This window comes from Gavia stellata, chromosome 1 (genome assembly GCF_030936135.1).
Source record: "Gavia stellata isolate bGavSte3 chromosome 1, bGavSte3.hap2, whole genome shotgun sequence".
Lineage (NCBI taxonomy): Eukaryota > Metazoa > Chordata > Aves > Gaviiformes > Gaviidae > Gavia > Gavia stellata.
Genome location: NC_082594.1, coordinates 91,793,447 through 91,816,651, shown reverse-complemented (window position 1 = coordinate 91,816,651; position 23,205 = coordinate 91,793,447). Strand labels below are relative to the sequence as shown.

Genomic DNA, 23,205 nt, shown 5'->3' with positions numbered 1-23,205 from the left:
AGGCTCCCACTCCTCATTTATACACAAATATTTCCCAATTGTAGCATTCTCAAGGGATACACAATCCAAAATTTAAGGTGTTGGCATCTTTTAGTTGTATCTCTTTTTTACAGTCCACCTTGTTCTTTTGGAGCTACACAAGAGAATATATCCTAATGCAGCAAATAATAACATATTGGCTTGCACTGTGGCTCATTTCCTACCTACCTGATTATGTTAATCCAAAAAAAAACCCAAAACTTGAAGAACTTTGTCTTTGAGTTACATTATCCTAACTTGATATATCAAGTTACTTTGACAATATAGGTTTGCAGTAACTGCATACATGACGGAGAAATGCTACATTTAGATGATGCCTTCCGTCCTTTGGCTTTACTTGTGTTTTTTTTATGAACATACATGTACATACTTAATTATGAGGTTAGACTGGAAGGCTTTTCACCACACACCGTCTGGGTGATTGTTTTCACAGCATGGAACATGTTAGAACCATTCTCCAAAGTGCTTGCTCTTTAATGTATCAAAAGATTATTAAAATTCATATACATGAGCTATTGAGTGTCCAGAAGTGGAGTTTATAATGTAATAGTGATTAATATACTAAGAAACCCTGTATTTTGGCTTTTAGGACTCTCTTTAGGCTTGATCCACTAGTACAGTCTCTCTTGGCGGGTTTTAGCCTTCTACATTCAGAAAGCAATGGCTGTTTTGTCTTGAATAGAGTTTATTCCTTCAGCTGATACACAAATCGATAGGGGTGAAGATAAGAGAGCTAAAAATTCTACCACAGTTCATCTTAACTGCTGTATTTGTCTGTTCCAGTTAAGAGTTGAAGAGCTGCCGCCACACAAGGGAATACTGAAACGATTAAATGAAACCGGAGGAATAGCACTTGGAAGTGCATCGCTGAACCCAGGCAAAAAACATAAGCTTGAGAGTACACTGAAAGAAGCTAATCATTGCTTGTTAAAGGTTAGACATATTAGTGCTATAACTGTGGTATAAAATTTTAATCTGCAGCAAATATTTGCATTATATATTTTCTGGTATGTAGTATTTTTCTCTATATGAAGAGACATTTGTATGCATAATGAACCTGAGGAAGAAAAATGTGTACATTCTCACTGCTGTGAGAAACAATGACAGCAAACCAAGACTATTAGTGCCTGAAGTGATGACGTTGCATCCTAACATACTCCCTAAATTACAGGTCTGCTGCTTAAGGGTGGAATGCAGAGCATAATTTTTGTAGCCTGGTTGTTTTGAGGGTACAGCAAATATTCCATCTTTTGTGACTCAGGTGTGTGAGAAGCAGGAGCAAATGGCTAATTGCCTTTATGGAAACACTTCCCAATTCTCTCCTCTACCCAACCCCTAGGTGGAAGCTGCAACCATTGTTTCACATTCCACCATGCTTCTTCCACCCTTGAGCTTTGAGTTCTGGTTTCTGTGTAGCAAAGTACCACTCATTTTGCTTTCTGGGATCTCCATACTCATGGAGAGAAGTGAGGGAGGATTTTGTTGTATTTTATTGTTGAAGTAGCATATTTTTGTGTTGGAAACTGGTGACAATGACAGCAAATCTGGTAAAGAGAGGAAGATAATTTGAGTGCTCTCCATACCTCACGTAGTACAGGTGGTAGAAAGCATTGTCCAGAGGACCACCACCCAAGGTATGGATTAGTCTGGTCAGAAGAGGTCAGTGTAGAATCAGCTGAAAGATTTCCCTTCAGACTGATATCAAAATCAGAATCTGGGAAATTAACCTGGGGTATCTATTTGTTAAAGTTACCAGAATGCCGGGGAAGAAAGAGAGAGGGATTCGTTGTGTTTAGCTCTGGGAAATCTTCCGAGTACCTTACTGAAAAGACAAGCTATAGTTTCTGGTCAAGAATATTACATCCTGGGGTTTTTTGTTACCATTCCTGTGAACAAATTTGAATTTCAATCATAGACCTGAGAAATAAACAGGAACTTATTTGATGTGGAACTCTCATTAGTTCCTTCCTAACAGAAAGAGTCTGGCAAGGCTCAGAATATTAGCTAATGGCTCAAGCAGAAGTGGATAATAAATATTGATCACATTCACAAACTCTAAGTTGGACACATAAATCATTATTTGGGTGCTTGGGCAGAAGTATCTCTTTCTCTGCAAATGGGTTTCTGAAATCAATGTATACAGAAGAATTCAGAACACCTCAAGATCAAAATAATGTTATGAGCTGAAGTAGACATATACATAGCTGAATTTAGGCACCACAATTGGAATATCTGAGCTGTAGTATTAAAAGGACAACATTCGTTTTCAGGAAAAAAAAAATTACTTAAAATTACACAAATATGTTTTAACAAAATCTGTTCTTTGTCTCTGAAGGTAAGCTTTTACTGATTAGTCATAACCTAAAAATTTGCATTTTCATTTTCTGCTTGCTGATGCAGAAATGTTCCAGGTTACTTGTCACAGAGTAACTATGAATGCTGTTGAAAGTAGTTAGGTGTGGATGAAATATGGGGGTCAAAGCTACTATTTAGTGAATCATTCTCTTTACAAGTTTATGTCTCTTAGATCTAAGTAATGTTACTGGCAAGACATTAGGCTTGGAATTTACCACTTGAGAACTTCCGTTTACTCCTAAAATACTAAACCCAGAAAATTAAACTTCCATTTGAGATCATTACTTAACCACATTATTTTGATTTCAGTTACCTACCTATGGAGATGTATAAAACTGAGAAGTTCTCACTGTCCCTTGGTAGCTGAATCTAAAGAATCTGAAAAATGCAGGATATTTTTTTTAATGAATAGAAACTGAGTTTGAAAATTACAAGGCTAAAATCCATATCTGTTCTCTGAAGGTGTTCTTTCTCTGAAGCTTTTCTATTTTCCATATGATCTTGAGAGATGGGGAGGGTGGGAATTAGAAGCTGGTTTGGGGTTTCTGTCATTGGATTTTTCCAATGAAGCTGAAGGGAAAAATATTATTTTTTTTTTACATATTTTTTCTTTTTCTCACAGTTTTTGTAGGAAGCCTCAATTAATTTTTTCACTTTCTCCTCTGAAACTAAGGTCTATAATAAAATTAGAAGTCATGGAAAGAAAGTCTGCAGGCCTGACGGAGGGACCTACATTGTCTTCCTTCAGTTATAAATCTGTAAGCACTGAAAAAACCCCGTAGATTTTACTGTGAGCCAAAGCCCACAGCTCTGGCACTTTTATATCAGACGAACTTCTGTAGGTCACCTGAGGATGGTTCTGTAGTCAGTTGTTTTGATGAGAATATACTTTTTGTGTTCCTCAAAGCGCAGTGGACAAACATCATCACACAGAGATTTCTCTGGGGCTTTTCTGTCTCTCCATCCTCTTCTAAGAGTGTACGTTACGCTTTAATCCTTTGTTTCTAGCCGTTTGTTTTGTTTTCTGGCATCTCTGCTAGAAATGAACATGTAACAATCTAGCATTTCTGATTATCTCATCTTGCAGGATGATATTTTCAAAATACAAGACATAAATGACAGTTACATAAATAATGTAAGGTAGGGCCTTATCTGGCGTACACGAGAGTAATTCTGTTTACTTCAGAGAAGCTGTGACAATTTACACCAGCTGAGAATGTAGCCAAATATTTCATAAGGTTATGACAAATTTTTGTTTTGCCTTGATCTGCCAAGCAGGGCAATGGGGGACAACACCTGCGAGTCTTAACCTTCAAGGTGACATATTTGAAATCAGTCATGTTCAAACCTTCTTTACAGTCACCAAAACTGTTGCCCTACAGCAATGAAAATAAGCTGAGAAAAGAAATTGAGTACGAAAGGAATTGCAGTCACATAAAAGAAGCTTTTTTTGCTTTTGCTTCAGTACTGCCTTTGCTTTTAGGTGTTTATATCACGTGCTGATGACCTTGAGAATAGATATATCAAGAGTTTTTCTTCCTTTGGATAGTAATAATTTTTAAATGACATTTCTTTAGACAACTTTGTTGAACAGTGATTCTAATAAGCTGCTGCCTCAGACATAGTTTAAGCAGAGCATGAAGACTAAAGCCCACATTTGAAAGCCTGACTTCTAAATTCTATCCTGGTTTTACTTATTGTACCCTCTCCAAAGTCAGTATTTCTTGTGAAAATGAAAATAACACTATCTTTGTGAAGTATTAATAGTATGAAAAATGAAGTGTTTTATAACCATTTTTCTGCCTTCACATCAAGAATTTTTTGTTTATTTTCAAAGCTCAAAGTATCTTCTGCTGTGATAGCCAAGTAAGCTAACCACCTAGTGCTTCAAAGCACACAAAAGGGGTACTAGGCACTGGAGTTTGTGATGAATTTAGTTCTTGTCATATACCACCTGCCAGGGTATATAACAGATCTGTAATGGGTTTCTTACCTTTTACTGTGCAGTAAATGGATTGATAGATTAGGTCTGAGACCGGTGAACCGTGGAATCAGAGGTTTGTTGGAAGGAGTTTATTACTCTTTAATATTATTCTTGGTCTGGTGTCAGCCAAGAGGGATGAGCTAGATTATCTGAAAGTAAGCTGGATGCCAGAATCAGCATTCTCCTCATTTATCCACCTTAGTCTTCACAACATCTACTGTATGTATTATGAAGGTTATTATAAGTGCCTGATGGAGACATTTTGTTTTGCTGCCTTTTAATTTGTCTGCTAGTATTAGAACTAATTACTAGACACTGAAGAGACTATTTCACTGTTTACTGCCACAGCAAATCAATTTGTTGTGCTATATGGACAAAAAAAAAAATTGGAGTGGAGTTACATGGCTATAATTTGTGAACATTTTCTGTACCACCAGGAAAAGTACAGGTCATCTTAGCTTGGTTGATCAAGTGTAGAGAAAAACAGATGGGTCCAGAAAGTGCAGAAACACAAAGTCATAACAAGGTTATAGTTCATGTATTGTAAATTGCCTTGAGTAGTAACTGTTCATAGACTACCTGTGATGACATCAAAGTTCCAGCATGTCAACACAACTTAGTTTGAGTTCTCAGTTGAAACTACTACAATTGTTACTATTGTTATTTGTGGGGTGGAGGGGAAAAGATCTTGGAAAATGAATGCTACAGTTTGATTTCTTTGCTTTCAATTTGCAATTAGAATAGTATACCCAGCATTTTGGGGATCAAATGATTGATCTTTTCCTGAATTTGTTTTCAATTAATAAGTGACCTGATTCCTTTAAATGTAATAAAGTATTATGCTATGCTAAATTACCTATGACAGTTTGTCTTAGATTGCTAATTCGATGTAGTCCACATTCATGTTATCATCAGCTGTACTGACAAATGGCCTCACATATAACAAAATGAAGTTTGATGTATATGTTTGAAGTATACGTTGATTGGACAAACATGAGAATGTCACAAGCTCTAAGAAACAAGTATATATAGGTTTCATTCCTTTTTATTTACATGTTGCAAGTAGCTACCACTAATTAAGATTTAAAAAGTTAAATTTACTAGCGGTGTAAAAATAAATTGCTGTTTTCCAGCCATGCTAAGCATACAGGAATGAAGATGTCATAACACAACACAGAAGTAAAACAATGCTGATGACCCTTCTTTTAAAAATTTATTTTAGGCCAAATTATATTAAAATTTATATGCCTTTAGCTTTCCAGTGCTGTTGAGTAATGTTTGAAACTAATTATTTTTTGGAGATTTTGTTAGTCTAAAGCTTAATTTGAAGGTCAACTTTTTGATGTTGACCATTATTTTCAGTCTAACTAGAAAATAATGTGGATATGTAGATTATAAACAAGGATGTACTGAAAAATTCCTACTGGTAATAGGATAACATAGGATATATGTATGATATATCCATATTTCTATACTTTCTAGTGGGTCTTTTTTGTCACTAGTTGTTAATTATGTAACGAAGAGGGTTGTTTAACTAAACGATAACCTTACTAAATAACAAAACTGTGAAGTTTCCATCAGTAACTCATGTAGGACAGACCTGAATGGGGTTACACTCAGTCTTCCCATTTGGTATTTGTGTCTTATTTTCTGCTGCTTATGATTGGGCATCCTGAGATGTTCACCTCAGTACAAAGACAACTAAAGACACCTGCTACCAAGGTATACTCGAGGATATGCTTCATTTTCCAGTCTACTGGGTAACAGAAACTTATTCTCAGCAGTTCCCACCTTAGTAATGTTTCTGTCTGGGAGAACATAAATTTTATTTGCCACTGTATCTTTGAATTTTTGAGAGAACAATGAAAAGATCTTTGGGTTCCAAGTCACTAATGTTATCCACATTATGGTAGAAGAAATTCTGCTCCTAAGCACAGGATGATGCAAGATTTTAAAAGTCTACTTCTTCTGTGCATGGAGATCTATAAGGTTTTGATGTGTCCCTTTTTCCAGCTTGTTATTCAAACAGGAAAAACACTCAAGTCCTTACACCAATAAAGAAGTTGCATATTCACAGGGAGTGAGTAGGGAAGAATTAAGGAAGACATCCTGAAGGGGACTAAATATTTTTCTTCTACTTGCTGGTCTGTAGAAACCCTTCCTTTTTCTGAAGCTGAAGAAGTAGTAAATACCTGCATATTCAAAAGCATGGTTTGTTTCATATGTGGTGTGGAACATGAAATAGAAAATCTGGTTTGTTATTTACTTGATCAGCTAAAATCTGGATTCTGTTATGTTGCAACTAAGCTGGTTAGCTACTCTTTTCCAGGAATAAAATTAGTGGAGGGAAGTAATATGATATGTAGTTAATTTAGGCCCTTCCTATAAGTTGTATCATATGATTCATAATTTGGTTTTCATTTTAAAATTTTCGTCTTTTTTCTTAAAGGCAATGATGATGATAAGTCTAAACAACCTCATATATAAAGTTTTGTAGCCTAAACCTGATATATGTTATGCACATATATGTATATATCTTTTAAATACAACCAGAAATCGTCAATTGGATTGCATTCTGTGTCACTTAAGAAAATTGCTGTGCACTGTTGTTTTCAAAAGAAAAACATATAGAGCAAGGATGACAAAACCTTGCATTCAATTACTAAGAAATATAAGTACATTCACTTATAGTACACTTTTTGCAGGTTGTGAAAAGAGAAACTGACTGTGTATTTCAACTAAGAATTCCATAGATAAATAGAAGTAGCTTTTTTATTTGGGTTTGGAGTGGTTTTTTTTTTTTTTAAGACCATAAGAATTGGTCTTATGATCTCATAGAATATTGACAATATTGTGCTTTTTTTTTTTCTTTTCCTCTTTTCTTAAAATAAAGCTGTCTTTACAGATTGTGAAAACAAGGTAAACAAGAAAGTACGGACTAAAGCGTTTGTAGCCTAATATGAATGTCTGAGTTATTTTCACCTTCCAAGCAAGTAAAATAACGCCTTTGGGTGTTTTCCTATTTTTTTTAGGCTACACATACTGAAGATTTTCTGGCTGTATTGATTTAAAGTTATTGAGATACTTAGATATTTTGAAAACAATGGATTGCATGTGTTAGAAGACAAAGCACAATGGGAATTGGGCCCTACAGCCTACTCAGTGATCAGAGGCAATTTTTAGTCATTTTAGCAGCTTCAGACATTAGCTTTTGTTTCACTTTGCGTGCTATACTGTAAGTCATCCTAATGATTTTCATCAGAAAGAACTGGATACTATTGTAAAATATAAGAAGACATCTATTTTTTTTTTCCCCTTTTTTTTAAATTGATGTAATTTTAAAGGTGGATTATAATAGCTCCATTAATGTCTACAGTCAAGGCTAAGTACAGGTTTTCACGGTTGATGGAAGAAAATGAATTGGTTTAACTTACACTGAAAGATTTGGTTATTTCCTGTCCACAAAATAAGAGATGGTAATAGATCAGGCTTAGACTAATAGATCACTTCTAGTCTGATTTAAAATTCATATTTGGATGCAATAGTCTTTAAATCTTGAAAATTAGGGCTAAGAGACTTTAAGATCTTGTGCCACGTTTGAGAAGAACCTGAATATTTACACAGACCTGTGCTGGTTTTCTTTTTGTCCCCCAACCAAAATAAAATTGAGATTCAAATGAGGTGAATATTGCTATGGTATGATAGTCACTGATTTTTTTTTTTTTTTTAACTGTTGCTTTACAAGAACTGCATTTTACAACCTTAAAAAAAATACCCAGGGAGTTGATATAATTGCTGTTTTTTTCAGTTTAAAGTCTATTTTTTTAAAAAATACCTATTCTTTGGGATTTGTAAGACCAAAACTAAAATCAGATTAATGCAGTTCTTAAGAGCAGAAGAAATTGAAAAATATGTAATTTATGCTGTATCTGGAATATCACCAAGGGAAAACTATAGCTGATCAGTTGGCTTTAATATTAAAGAAAAAATAATTTTACATAGCGTATCTTTTTTTTTTTTTTTGTGATGGTGGACAAAAATGTTTCAACTCTTTTAGCTTGCTTTTGTCATTCAAGGTATTTAGTGAAAGAAACACAGTTGCTGCATCTACTAAAACTTTGAAGCAAAGGTAATTTATAAAATAATTTTTCTGAAATAGAAGTGGAGAGCATTACATTGAAAGAAAGCCTAAATAGACCCCAACCTCACCTGCTTTCCTTTTCAGGACTTAGTACATGACCCAGTTCATAGATGATAAAACAAACAAACAAAACTATTAAAAAAAAAAACCCCAAACAACCAACAGTGGATGAGAAAGAATATTCACTTTTATTAAAAATAAATAACGTATTTGGAATGAAGAAAATAACAGTGCAAATTCTTCTGTATATAAGCATCAGTCATAACAGAATGCTGGTTTTGCTCCAGAAAACTAGGATATTAGATATAAATCCTCTGGTGAGCCTTATTATTATACAAAATTTTAATGTAAAAAGCCAGATTAAATAGGAAGCCAGGTAGTGAAAACTACCAAGCAGAAAATCCCTTAAAAAATAATCATAATTTTCTTTTGCTATTGGTCCAAATGATATAGATAATAATAGTGTTCTTACAATGTTCCTTCACATGTAGAATATGTTGATAGCCAATCATACTTTATTTTAGGTTGAAGCAGTTTAGGAAAAGCATGTTTGATTTCACTTGCAAAATGCAGAGGAATGACTGTAAGAATCTGTTTCTAGGGCAGTTTTGTGTGGATTTCTGAAGTCTTCTATACAAGTCAGTTTGCAGAATATTGAGGTCAAAGAGATGAGCTATATTCATACTGCATCCAAAAGATACAAAATTTAAATAAGGGAGTACCCTTTTTATTTCATTTTGCATGAGAACATACCAGTGGATGATGTGGGAGAAACAAAAGTCCATACACCCTCTGACCATGTCCATTTAGCCATCTGATAATGCCTAAAATCAGATGCCTAGAAAAGATCATATTAATGTAGAAAAGGCAGTAAGCTAAAAATACACATGATCTCAAATGGTATCTGGACAAATTAATAGAAGAAGAATCTAGAAATTACTATTATGCCGGAAATCATTTAAGTTCATGTAAACTTTAACCACACAGCATCCTGTGTCAAGCAGTTGAATGGCGAAATTCTGCCATATTGAAGTACAGTTTCAACCACTGAAGACTGAAGGGTCGTTTACTTAATAACAGTATAAGAAATTCCCAGGCTTTAGTGAAAAATGTGATCCCACAATAGAAAGAGGTAGAAAGGAAATGCAGAGAGTTTTCCAGTCCTTCAAAGGTGAGAATTTTGATAAAGACAGAACTTAAAATTTTATTTCTAAGAATAAAGAAAAAACCCCATCTGGCTGAATAAAATTATGCTATGATATTTTAACCACAGAGAAGACGCTGGTCATCCCTATTGTGTAGGTAACGTAGCCTACCAGACCAGTTCATCTCCCTGTGTTCATATCAGTGAGTCTCATGGGCAATAAAGAGAATTGGGAAGGCTCATCATTGTCTAGTTCCACTTTCTTCTTTGAATAGCAGAAACAAAGAGCTGATTGAGGAAAGAAGTTTGCTTATGGAATGACTCCATCTGTAAAAATGTATGCAAATTGATTTATCTTTAGTTATACTTAGTATGTAACCTTCTTTAGTTGCATACTGTAGCTTTTTTTGTGTTTGTCCTATGGAGAGTGGCATGTTTGTTTGTGCTGCAGTGTACCAGAGGTTCCTGGTTCCCCGATTTCAGGGGCATGACAAGAGCACCCTGCAGCCTCAGTCTGGTCCCAAGCCTAGGCTTCCTTCCCATGGAAATGAAGGGGACAGCTTATGCACACTTAGGTCTTATCGCAGTGTGGGGCCAGGATGTGGTCAGGGCATGCATTCGCCTCTGGGCATTCAGAACCACTTCTGCATCCTGCAGGTTAGATATAGCCTGAAACATTTTCTGGAGAAGCCTTTTTCCCTGAAAATGAAAAAGCTGTCCCTTCAACTTTGGCAGCCAAGCTTGCATAATATGAAGATAACCAGCCCTGTTCTGTGCTCCCCGACAGGCATGTGCTTTGCACAGATTATTGCACTGGTCTATTTTTAATTTATTAACATAAAAATTCCAATATATATTTTCCTCATTTATGAGTGCAAAAGTAAAAATTAAACAAAAAGTTATGTGTCCCCCCAACAAAGCACTATGAATAAATAGATGCAGTAGCACAGCATCAGAAAAAGGAAGTTTTTAATGCTGTGAATCCCTGATAGATGGTATATTTGGGTATGACACTTTACAGAGACCATTTTGATCTTGTCACTTCCCACGGACTGGAAATGCCAGGGAAGTTGCTTAATTTTCCAGCTGCTCTATTTCCCTATGCACAACTCCCCATCCCGTAGGAATATTGCAAAATTAAATTACTTGGTGATATTAAAACATTCTGAAGGTTTAAAGCATTGTAAAAGTGGTTAGTAATGCTGTTTTACATTATTTCAGGAGTCCTGCAGAGAAATATAGGATTGCTCTCTTTTTATTAATTTTTATTAATGATACCACCAATACTCTCCTATTACAGTATATTGTTTAGTCTCATTTGAAAGGATTAGTCATTCTGAAGTCCCTTCAAGGAAAAAGTTACGATATTCAAAATGTTTTTGCAGCAATCAGGCAATAATTACACAATATCAAGAGCTCTTGTGATGTACTACTGAATATTTGTTCTTCTTTTCCTTTCAGACAAGTTTTTGAGTATATTTAGGACAGTTAGGATTCTTTCTTCTTTATACATGTTGGATTCTAGCTTTATTTGTTTTACCTTAGTTTTGGTTTTCCAGGTGTTTTTTAGGTTTAACAATAAATGACAGCAAACATAATAAATTTAATGAAAGTTAAATATAGATAAATTGGAAATTCATCATGGTATTATTTGTGGATTTCAGGTCATGTTGCTCATGAACATGGAAAAACTTAAAGGAAAGGAACTGTTTACAAGAAAATTGTGCAGATTTCCTAATAAGTTTCTTGCAGCATATATCAAAATAATATATCTTGGTTGTCTGTTGACTGTCTTTTTTCCTCCTCCTTTTGTTCCTTATAGTCACCCCAACAGCAACCTCTGTGACCTCAGTCATTCCTTACTTACTGTGTTAGTTCTTACTGTGACTTTCTCAGGAGGTAAGAGGACAATTTGTATGAGTGCTCTGTCTTTGTAATCTCCCCACTTCACATGAAAGAGGGGCAACAGATTCTGGAAGGGTTTTGCAAAAAAAGGAACAGGAGAGACTTGCAACATTTGACAAGACTAAATTTGTATTTGTTGGGATGAAGCAGAAAGGAAATGTTCTCTTATCTTTTGAAGTTTCCATAATGTGTGTTACAAATAAGATCTTTCTGAATAATGCTCTATGTGCTACAGCATTTATCAAGTTAAATCCCAATGTACTTAAATAGCAGCTCTCTATCTAAAACAATAGTGAGGAACACATGGTTTCATTTTCTTAGAAGTAAATCCACAAAGCATTTATGAATGGCATTTGGGATGTTTGTGGTGTTGTGATTTTTCTAATTACGGGTAGTAAAAGCTAACCATCTTGTACAAATCTTATGCTTCTAGATAAGAAAGTTTGTAACAGTCCTATTTACTACAGTCTTTTTTTTTCTCTGATACAAACTCTGAGTGGCTATCTATTTCTGTTTTCATAACAACACCTCACTACACATGTCTAAATTATCTTGGGTAATCAACATTAAACACATTTCTACTTTTGAAAAATAAATTATTTGATTATTTCACAGAAGACTGTCATGAATGTTATTACTCTAAATATGAAATTTAAATATCTGTTTCTAAATTTGTCTTTCAAATCAGAAATCCAAATACATATTACTCATTTTATAGAAAGGCAAAAAGCTGGCTTACCTTCCTCAGAAGAGAAAACTGCTATAGAGTTATGAATAAATATCATGCTAGTAGTCATAGGAATTCCTGATGCATCATTATTTTTTTTATTTTTTTTTTTAAAAGGCTATTAAAAGTTAAGGAAGTTAATGAACAGTTTTATTTCTATCCATGCATTCACATTAGTCATAGGCATGTAGAAAGGGTGAGACAAATGTGTATGTTTTCCCACTTTATAAAGTGTGTTCTTTTCTCTGATTGTTTTGTAGCATTGAATTCACACAGCATTTAAGTTGGAGGTTGGATATGATATTGGAAAATTCATTTTCCACTATATGATGTCAAATGAATTGGAATTTATTTTCAGCCAGTTACATGTTGGGATTTAGCCCTGAAAGGTCCAACATGCTATTGCTCTTAGTCTTGCTCTTCTTTTCCATTGCAACACTTCCTAAACAAAAACTAACCAGTATGCAAACAATTAAGGTGACTGGCTCTTTCAAAAGTGTTGCTTAAAAGGGAACAGCTTGTATATTCTGGTTAAAATAAATTCATGACTACTGGACCTGGAAACCTGACTAGGATGCTAGATAACTCTTTTCCTTTCCCCAAGAAGTTAGTTTACCTGTTGTTACATCACTCATCACTGTTGTAGTGTCTAACTCAATTTTCCTTCAATTACAACCTCAGAACACCAGAAATTTGTATGATGGTTGTTTTTGTAAGTATGCATGAATAGGGTCTGTAATGGATTCTCAAACTTTTTTTTACTTCTGACCTCAGTGGAGATTGAAGTCAGGTCACTTAGGTCAGTACTGATTCAGCTCACTCTTTAAAACCCATCAGTATGATGATAGATGCCATCCCCATTTGACAAGTATGTCCTGTTGAGCCTGGAGACTGTTGAAGCTGAGCAGATCTTCTCAGCTATTTCCCTCAGGACCCCTTAGCATTTGCTCTACACCATAATCTTTTTCTGGTGTTCTTTTTGAATTAGTATGTCTAGTCATAATCTAAGTGGCAAGACTCTTCTGTGGCCACTCCCAACTAATATCTACAGTACAGGTAAAGTAGTTAATTTATAGCAAATTCAAACATATTTTGTACCTGCTTAAAAAGTGAGGATGAACTAGATTGAATGGATGACATCACAAATAATTTAATAACAATTCACAGGATACATAGGAAGAAAATATTTCTATTTATTTTTATATTAATCATAAAGACTTCAAATGTGTGTTCATAAGGCCACATTGCTTCTCCATTCACTACACATTAAACTTTAAGAAAAGAATTAAAAATATTTATGAAATACAATCATGCAGGAGTAAAAAGTCTGTACTAGCCAATGAGACCATAAAATCATGATTGAATATATGTATGTATATACACTATATAACATACCATCTTACTAACCATCTTAAAAACCCTTTTTATTCTTGTTTGCCATATGAATCTGGAATATATTCATCATAAATGTAAGAAGTTATGCCAAGTACTTTGGCTATAAAAAGTACTCGTCAAGACATTTGTGTTGCCAGCTACATTGAGGTAATAGTGATCTAGTTGAATTACCAGATTTCAAATAAGGCACTTTAGGCAAATCATTACACATTTTTCTGCACTGCAACAACTGTGTATCTGAGAGAGATTTCACACACAACAAACAATGGTTCACAGAATGTCACACACCAATGAATGGCAACAGTTTGGGCTTTTTTTAAACTTCAGTTCCAAGACAGACACTACTATTGTATGTCAGGTGTTTCAGGCATTTCTATTAAGGAAGACTTTAGGAACCTAAAATCAATATTTTACTATTTACTGTTTACAAGATAAAGATTATACTTTAATTACATAGGCCTGTCTGTATTGCAACATGCCTATATAATTAAAATTCCCACAAACAGAAGAGTCTGAAATAAACTTAAAGTTAAACCTTACCTTCCCTTTTCCCTTCCTCTTGCCTTGCATTGTTTTGGCCACTTTTCTCAGAGTTTTAAAAACATCTTTTCAAAAATTCATCATCATCACCCAGAGAATGGACTGTTATGATACACAACTTAATTGTATATTGAGCACTGTTACAGGTAACTCCCACACTCTCAACTTTTCTGTTAACTGCATGTTTCTTAAAAATGAAAAGTTGTCACCTCCCTCAAAGTGGTAAACGAGGTAACTCTTGAAGAACAACCAAAAAGAAAGGCAAGTTCATTGTTAGTTGTTTTCCATCAGACATGTCAGCTCAGTATTTGGCAGTCAAGATCACTCACTAGAATTGGAATACCAACATTAATTTTTTTCTATAATTTTTAACCTAATAAATTCTTTGTTGCTGGGAAAAGCTATAAATATTCAGCTGTAAATAAAATTCCAACCCATTGTAATTTATCTACACTGTGCAAAGATAATGCAAAACAATCTCTGTTTATTTACTGTGGAAGTAATACAGTTTGTCTGTACATTCATTATCTAACTTACTGCTCTATGTAGCTTATAGCCAGAAATTGCTGTTTGATACTGATTTTATTGTTGTGTTAAAATCTTATATCCAGTTATATTCGTTTCCTCTACCAAACAAAATGTTAAGGTTTGTTGTTTTTTTCTTCATTCCTATAGAGAACTCCGTGAGCAAAACCAATAATATTTCTAAGTTTATGTCTTGCATTTTAAGGTACTACATGTTGTATAAATATTTGTCATTTGTTTCATTGCAATGCCTTTTGGCTTCATTTTGCTTGTCAGACATTCTGGCAGATGACAGTTTTTAGAAGCTCCACGGCAGTTTCGTGAATGCTTCTGGGAAGCTTCTCTCAGATGTAGGCAACAGCATGGAAGAAAGTATCGATATGTTTAGTCTAGCTATTGACTGATTCCACTGTGAGCCGATTAGGCGTGGAAGTCGAGCTTTCAGTACTGGGCATGGTCTTGAAAGTAAAGTAATCAGATAATACGTGATCTTAGGAAAAGGAAGGCTGCAAAAAAGGATGGCTGGACAAAGCAACAGGTAGAACTCTGTCACATGGAAAGACCAAAAGTGGAGATAGGACTACTATGGTTTGCCAAACCATGAGAAGAGATTGCTTTTAACTGTGTCAGACAGAGTTTATCATACCCTGTAAAGTAACGTTGTGTTTCCCTGGGACACCACACAGCACGTCCAGCTAAGTCCTGAATAGCACTATGGCCTGCCATTTTCTCTTCTCTTCCCAACGTATATGTCAGGCTCTGCTTCCCATGGGAAAAAAGCCTGGACTGACAGGCTCAAGGTAACTGTTCAGGCAGGATATCAGTACTGCAGGGCGCATGCTGGGGTTTGATTGCCTCACGGATGGTATGTAGCCTGAGGGATAGTTACGGTATTATCTGCTGTAAACCAGGGAAAGAACAATTAGGCCATTGTATTTTTATTTAGAAATCATTTTCCTGTCAGAATATCCTTCATTAAGAGTCACTGAAGGAATCATTCTGTAAACCTTTTGTGGCTGCTTTTGGATTTCTGGAACTGAGTAAGAAACAAAGATAAAGAAAAGAAAATCGTGAACTATATTATTTAGCAGAGATTTAAGGTGGAGGGGCTCATACTCAAAAGTGCCCTTGACAAAGGATAATTGCTGAGTAGTAGCAGAGACCCGAATGAATGACAATTAGTTATAAATATTAAATATAAAAAGCATACAGATATTCAGAAGGCTGTGATAAATAAAATCATATTACCATGCAAGAAAAAAAACCCCAGATCATTGGGGTGGGGGATATGTTCATTTGCTTTTGAAAAAGCTAGACAGCCAGATGAAGCAGAAAATTGTTTGGTGCATTGGATTTGTGGGTTGCTTTAGTCTTCTGCATCAATGGGGGAAAAAAGATTTTTTTTTTTTTTAATAAAAATGAAACTTGACAATATTACAAATATACAGTTAAGAAGTTAAAAAAAAAAAAAAGCCAAAAAACTTGTGCCAAGGTCAGGTCCTGAGAGGCTTGTAAGAAAACATGAAACACTAGTTACCCAGAAAATAAAAATCCTCTATACATATTTTTAGTAGCCTGCTTTCATCTTCCTGTAAAAATATAGTCTTTACTCCAACTTTGTCAGAGACACTGTGGCTCATAAATATTCATTGTTTTAAAGAAGTTACGTAGATTTTGTTTTAAAGTCAATATTGAGTTTGTTAATGAAAATGGCTCAGTTAATTAACTAAATGGCATCCTAAACCAAACTTATATGAAACTCTTTCTTACACTGATTGTTTTTCATGAAGAAATGATGCATAAAAATTAACTTCTCCCCCTTCCATTTTAAATCATTCTTTTGTAGATGCTCTAGGGACAGTGATTTTAAGCAGATAAAACTTTCTGAATAGCAGCTGAAAGAATTGCTGTTTTATGCAATCATCTTACTAGTGTTTTGGAGGTGTCAGTTATGATTTATCAGTAAGTCTGAATTAAAGCTTGCATTTAATAGTTCTTATGACTTTAGTTATTTCGTTATTGTCTAAGTCCTGGCTTGGACAGCATAAAAACCTGCTTTCAGTGCAGTTATGCTGTGGGCTGATTGCCGTGTAGTCACCTGTCTCCTTTTTTCCTAATATTTGCCTTTTTGCAGAAATGGAATAGCAAAGCAGAAGCTGCTGCTTGTTGTACATTTAGTGAGGAAAGCAATTCATACAGAAAGCTATACATTCTTCATTTTTCTGTATGCAAACAATTGTGAATTTTTTCAAACCTGACACTACCAGTTATCCTATATTAGAAGCCCACTTTCATAAAGTGCTTTGTGTATCAGAGAGACTCTCCCAAGCGGGGATTACAAGAAAAACATTGTTAACAGTCTTCACAGATACCCCCCAACATACTTTTGCTCATATTCATTGCAGTTTATTATAATTTATCATGTTATGCATATCAAGAAAGCTAAATTTTAATCCACTGTCAGATTCATCAAAATAAGATCCATTTGTAAGTTCTGCTCTGTTATTGAGAGGTTGGTGAGATAGCTAACAAAGAAAGGGATACCTTATCTAATATTGGGGAAAAAGCCCCACAAATTTCCACTGCTGTTAAAATTTTGGAATTTGGGATTTCTTTTCTCTCCACTCACCATTAGGAAAATTCTCCATATTCTTTTTTGACAAATGACATGTTGGGGCGATGCATCTCCTCAACTATACTTCCAATCAGCTGGCTAATAACTGCATTACCTTCTCTGGTAATTTCAGGTAAATAGGAAATGACCTTGGCATTGGCTTGTGATAGAGAAAGGAAATCTTCAAAATCAGGCATTAGTCACTTGAAATATAATGTATGCAAGTCATTTCAGCGGCTTTCCCTACTTTTATCAGGTAGCAGCTGCTGGTAATGATAGTGATGCTTTTCTAGTAATATAATTTATCAAGTTCATTCATTTGCAATAACATTTCTGACCTCTGCAAAACTATTCCCCATTGTTCATTCTTTCTTACTTACTGTCTCTACCTAATTAGTTTCAACTTTTTCATTTTGAGCATTGTTCCTGAGTTACAGGATTGAACTGTAACACTACAACTATTATTTTAATTGATACTGCTTTAATTGAATCTGCTTTCTGGATATTCATAAGGAATTAAACAGAACAGAGACACAGAATATGATTTTACATTAGGTGACATACTTTATACAACTTCTTCCTCCCTTTATACTTATTGTTATCATATGAATTGGTATTCCTTTCCATCTGCTCAGCTCTTATTCATCCCATAGTGCATGCACACAACTGTGTGTATAGACTGAAAAGTAACGAGCTAAAGCTAAAGTAGGAAGTAGCAGCAGAAAACTGGAGCATGTGAAATGATCAAGGAGATCTATACTGCCAAGCTGAGTATATGTATCATTTTGCACCAAAGTAATCAGATTGGGGTGGGGATGGAAAGAACGTAATAGTGTATCATTTAGGCTTCTTGTGAAGGAAGATCATCCAAGACATGAGGTTCAGGTGGAACAGAAGCAAGCAATGCAAGTAATTTTAGAATTCTTAAGACAAAGAAATGAAAACATTTAGATAAATGTCTAGACTTTGAAAATATGCAATTATTCCAATTTCACAGAGTATTGTCATGTTTTGAGAGATGTTGTTATAATTTCTATGCTGGTAATTTATTTGTAGGTTTTTTTAGTATTTTAAAGAAAAGAGCAAAAATTGGAATACATAAAATTAAATAAGTGGGACATGGCCTGATACTTTAAGATTAGAATAAAATTAAGTATTGTGAAAATCAGTGTTGGCTTGTAAAATTAGGATCTTCTACTGTTTCTCAATTTACAGCTTAAATCTTTTCTATTATTCTGTTACTAAGCTTCCAATTAATCTAACTTAATTAACACTTGAGCTAAAGTACAAAATTTTGGATGCATCATATGCTTTGAGATTAATGTTTTGACACATCATTGAAATTATATAGTCCTTTGATGTTGAAATAAGAATTTTTTTCTTTGAAGGAATAATCCATACTACTGTTGTCCTTTGCACTTGCAAATTTATTTTTTTCCTTTGGTTGCAAACCAAGGTATGTTTTCAATGTTTATCTGCTGCCAAATAAGGCAAAGTTGAAAATATTTCATTTGTATGCAGAGGGCTACGCTAGATTTTTAGAAAGATGTTCCAATTGAAGTTGTCTTTTCTTCTATTTTTTTGTCTTTTTGTCTTCCTTGCCAGCCTAATAATACTCTTTAATCAGGCCTGCATTCAGTCTTAGGCGGATTTGGGGGAAAGCATCTCACATGCCCTGTTTTGACTCTTCTGCAGGTGTTGCCTTATGGCCAGTGTTCCTATTGGTCTTCCCCCTTAGAAAAGAACATCAGCCCTCCTCTGATAAAACCTAAGAGCCTTTCTTAAATAGGAGGGAAAGAGATAAGATACTAAAGGGGATGAAACTGGGTAGACACAGTATGGTTACCCTGAGAAAACAAATGAATAAAAGGAGGATGGGGAAGGAAGGGGGCCAAAAGCAAAAATGTAGAAAAGAGAATTAGAGTGGGACAGAAGTCGTTGCTCACTCATCCCTAGAGGCATCCAAGAACTCATAGAGAGCCCAGAGACAGCAGGGCAGTGGGATGGCTGTAGGTTCCACCAACATCAGAATCCCACCTGAGGGCTGGAACTCCTGGAGCTGTGAATAAGCATGGAAAACTGGAAGCAAAAAGGTAGGGAAGATACTGGAGGGCCCCATCTCCTTGTGTCCTCCTCTGCCACAGAAAGGGCATAAATCTGGATACCCAGCCATCATGCCCATGTCCATTACTCCATGGAGGTTTTCCCAAATCATGCCTCTTGTGAGCTGCAGAATTAGCTCAGGAAATAGGCTGTCCCCCAGGAGACAGTCTGCAGTAGTACCTTGGTTTGATAGGCAGCCTTGCAGATGACCTTTAACTCATCAGGGTCTAATTTGATTAGCCAGCTTGACAGTTTGATGCAAACAAAATCCCTGAGATCCAGAATCTAAGAATCTGTTTTCCACACAGTGGCATGTAACACATTACCTGGATCTTACAAGAATCCTTGTTAAATCCCTACTTATCTGTAACCCTAACCTTCTGAGTTTGAGGAAAGTCCTTTATTTATTTATTTATTGTTCTTTTTATTTCTGTGGTAAAAGTAGATGACATTAAGTTTCTGTATATAATGAACTGATTCATATTGATCTAGATTACTTTTTTATTTATATATTAAAAATATTATAATCATATGTTTGTGCTATAATTTTAGCATAGGAGCCCACTTGTAAGAAGAGGCTGCATTTACTTATATCACAATTTACCTCTTGCTATAGGTGGGGTTTATTTTGCTTTCTTTCCTTGTGAGATTATTTTTGAAAACAGTAAATTGAAGTACAGTCTGTCACCAAAACGTAATCTCTCATCTTCTGTTTTTCTGGGTTGAATATACCTAAGTATATAACTGGTTACTTCACCCCCTCGCAACTTTACAAATTTTTCTTTCTCTGTCTTGTTATAGACCTAATATGCTTGATTAATGTTGTTTGGAAGCAGATTAATTTAAATTTCAGATATTCAGAAGTCAGCTTGGATTTTTATCTGCCTATGATCACCTGTTTACTTTCAATAGTATTTCTGTGGAACTTGTTTACATTACTAGTAAAGCTACTAAACATTAGAGATTAACATTCAAAAGTTGTAAGAAAGATGAAACTAATCTTCTGTGAAATTAGGCCAAGGTCTGAATAGATATTGAGTTAACACATAATGGAAATGAACGCATTTTTAATTGTTTTCTTTCATATCTGGGGCCATTCTGGAAAAGCAGAGTTTTTATTATATTTTACAAGATTAGGAAGATAGAAAAAGTAATTTGACTCATGGGTCAGTTTTTATTAAATAGGATATTATGGGGTGGCTATAGTGAACAATGGAGATAACTTAACATAACGGCAAATCAACTTCTTGCATTACAAATGTCACTTAAGTATGGTTTAATAAATCATATGCAGAGTTATATGTAGACGGGTTATTTTAGTACCAACAAATAAGTATTTTCAAACCAAATCTGTAAAGAAATGTACATTCCATGAGACAGTTGTGCTCCCATTCTCTCAGCTGGTGTTTGTTTGGCTTTGTTTTGTGGCGTTTTTTCTTTAGTAACCTTCATTGCTTTCATGTCTCTGGGTTTAGATTTATTGTCTTCTAATCCCTAATGATGGTATTTTACAGAAGTTAGTACACAGCAGTAATACTTCTGTAGTTGGGCAATATGATAGCAGTGCTTCCATTAATGCTGTTTAACTTTACAGGGAACTTATATCTTGTTATGTGTATCAGAAACCTCATGTTTTGTTATTTTTAAAGGGTTGCTTTAGTAAACACGTGCTTAAAAAAAATGAACATGGGAAACCTTATTTTTCTTGATATGGAAAAGTAACTATATTTCTTGACTGATTTTAATAATTAACTGCCATTGTTTCTTATCTCTGCCCAGGCCCCGTATTTGCTGTTGTGAATTACTTTTTTTAAAGTACAGATGGTGTCTCCCCTAGTATATGTTTGCGATGTTGCCCGTTGTGTAGTATAGAGACACCTCACCTCTCTAGCTATAGAAAACAGTCTGGGAAGGCCAGCATGGAGTTTTGTGTTGGCTTATTTATTTCCAGCCTGTTCCTATATTAATTCCAAGTGTCTTAGTGCTGTTGGATTTGAACTATGCCATTCGCTGATTCTTAATTTCTAATATTGTTGGCACAGAAGAATGTGCTTAGTTAAAAATCCGACTGCTTTGAATGCAAATCAGAGAACCTACTGGCCTGGTCGGTACTGTTGATATATTTCTTCATTATTTTTCTTCACTGTATGCATCTGTTTATGCATGTTTGGACTCAACTGGCAACTCTGGCAACACCCTGTAAGGAACCATGCTTATAAATATCTAGATTCAAGAGGTCAAGAAAAGTTAGATAACATTCAAATGATCAATTTCATATTTTCACTATTGCTCTTTCTGATTAAAAACTGACCTTTAAAACAGTTTCATATACTGAGATAACAGATTTTTTTACTGAAAAAATGAGAAGCCTGATGCTGGGGTTTGGGTTTTTGGGGGTTTTGTGGGTGTGTGGTTTGGTTTTGTGTGTTTTTTGTGGGTTTTTTGTTTTTATATTTGTTTTGTTCTTTTTTTTTTTAGGAAAGAGTGTGTTTTGACTGAATTACAAGAGATATATATATATACCATAATAACTTGGTTGGTGGGTCTACTCTTTCCTTCCCTTCTTCCTACCAGTGTATAAAACTTGTATTTTAACATTTTATATATGTGTGTAGAGTTAAATTGCTTTATGTTACTTTTTTTTTTTTCCCCCACTAAAAAACTGGCTTCTGGTATTTTATTCAGGTGTCCAAAGATCTTCCAGAGAAACAAAAAGAAATAGAGATTCTGCTAAAGGATTTCATCGAACTTGATCAACAGCTAAATCAGGTGATATTGTGGGTAACGCCTGTCAAGAGCCAGCTGGAGCTTTATAACAAAGTGGGTCAGCCAGGAGCTTTTGATATTAAGGTAAATTTTCTTCCATTTTAAAAAAGCATTAGGATATTTAGTGGTCAAAAAGTCAGTTGCAGCATTAGCTGTAGAGTTTGTTTTAACAATATAGCTTTGAGACAGAAGTCAGCAATAGTCCCCAGAAATTCAATGTTCTATGAATTAAGGAAAACTTTTATTCTTTTCCATTAAATAGTTTCTAGTGATAGGGCAGTTTAGATCCAATGATTCCAAGGTGAAATATAATCTACTATTTTTTCCATATTGTATACATGAAACAATAGCCCCAAAAGTTGATAGATCAAATTTTAATACAAAGCGAACTAAAATTCAGAATATCAGTGTTGGACCATTTAAGCTATTTCATTCAAGTTAATATGACTACATGAAAATCAGAATAGTTAGGGCCATATCATGATTCTCATATTGCAAGGAAAGAGATCTAACTGCACAGGTAACATTCCAGTAATCAATAAAGCTGATTGTCTAGTAATTGTGAAAAAAATATTTGTAATCTGATCCTTGATATGTACTTAGGCATAAAAAAAATGCCTGTGTATGGGTTGGGTGAGACCAGAAAAATTAAGGATGAAAAATACTGATTAAAATCAACTATGCTGCCAGGTGTATACTTAAACCTTTTGGCCTTGCATTTTGTCTATGCATAGATGAGCTTATCTTCACATAAACTGGGACAATATTCAAAATACAATAGCTTATAGAAATCCATGAAATTTCCTTGGTTTAAAGTAGCTGAGCATCTTGTTCACCTAGATAAAGATTAAACAGAAGACACTGAGTTTTGTATTGATTTTGATGATGCAATTTTCAGTGAAAAAAGAAAAAAAATGTAAATATTTAAAACTTTTCTTGCCTTGCATGAAATGGAATAATACATGCT

At 34.7% G+C, this 23,205-nt stretch overlaps 1 protein-coding gene across 2 annotated transcripts in view; it reads left to right on the top strand.

Annotated features, from left to right (window-relative positions):
• Positions 1–23,205, top strand: part of DMD (dystrophin) — a 907,831-nt gene that overhangs the window by 488,051 nt on the left and 396,575 nt on the right. For both annotated transcript variants that reach the window (XM_059827200.1, XM_059827195.1), the window contains 2 exons: positions 823–972; positions 22,158–22,322. In XM_059827200.1, the coding sequence (XP_059683183.1) occupies positions 823–972; positions 22,158–22,322 (315 nt within the window). The remainder of the gene's footprint in view (positions 1–822; positions 973–22,157; positions 22,323–23,205) is intronic.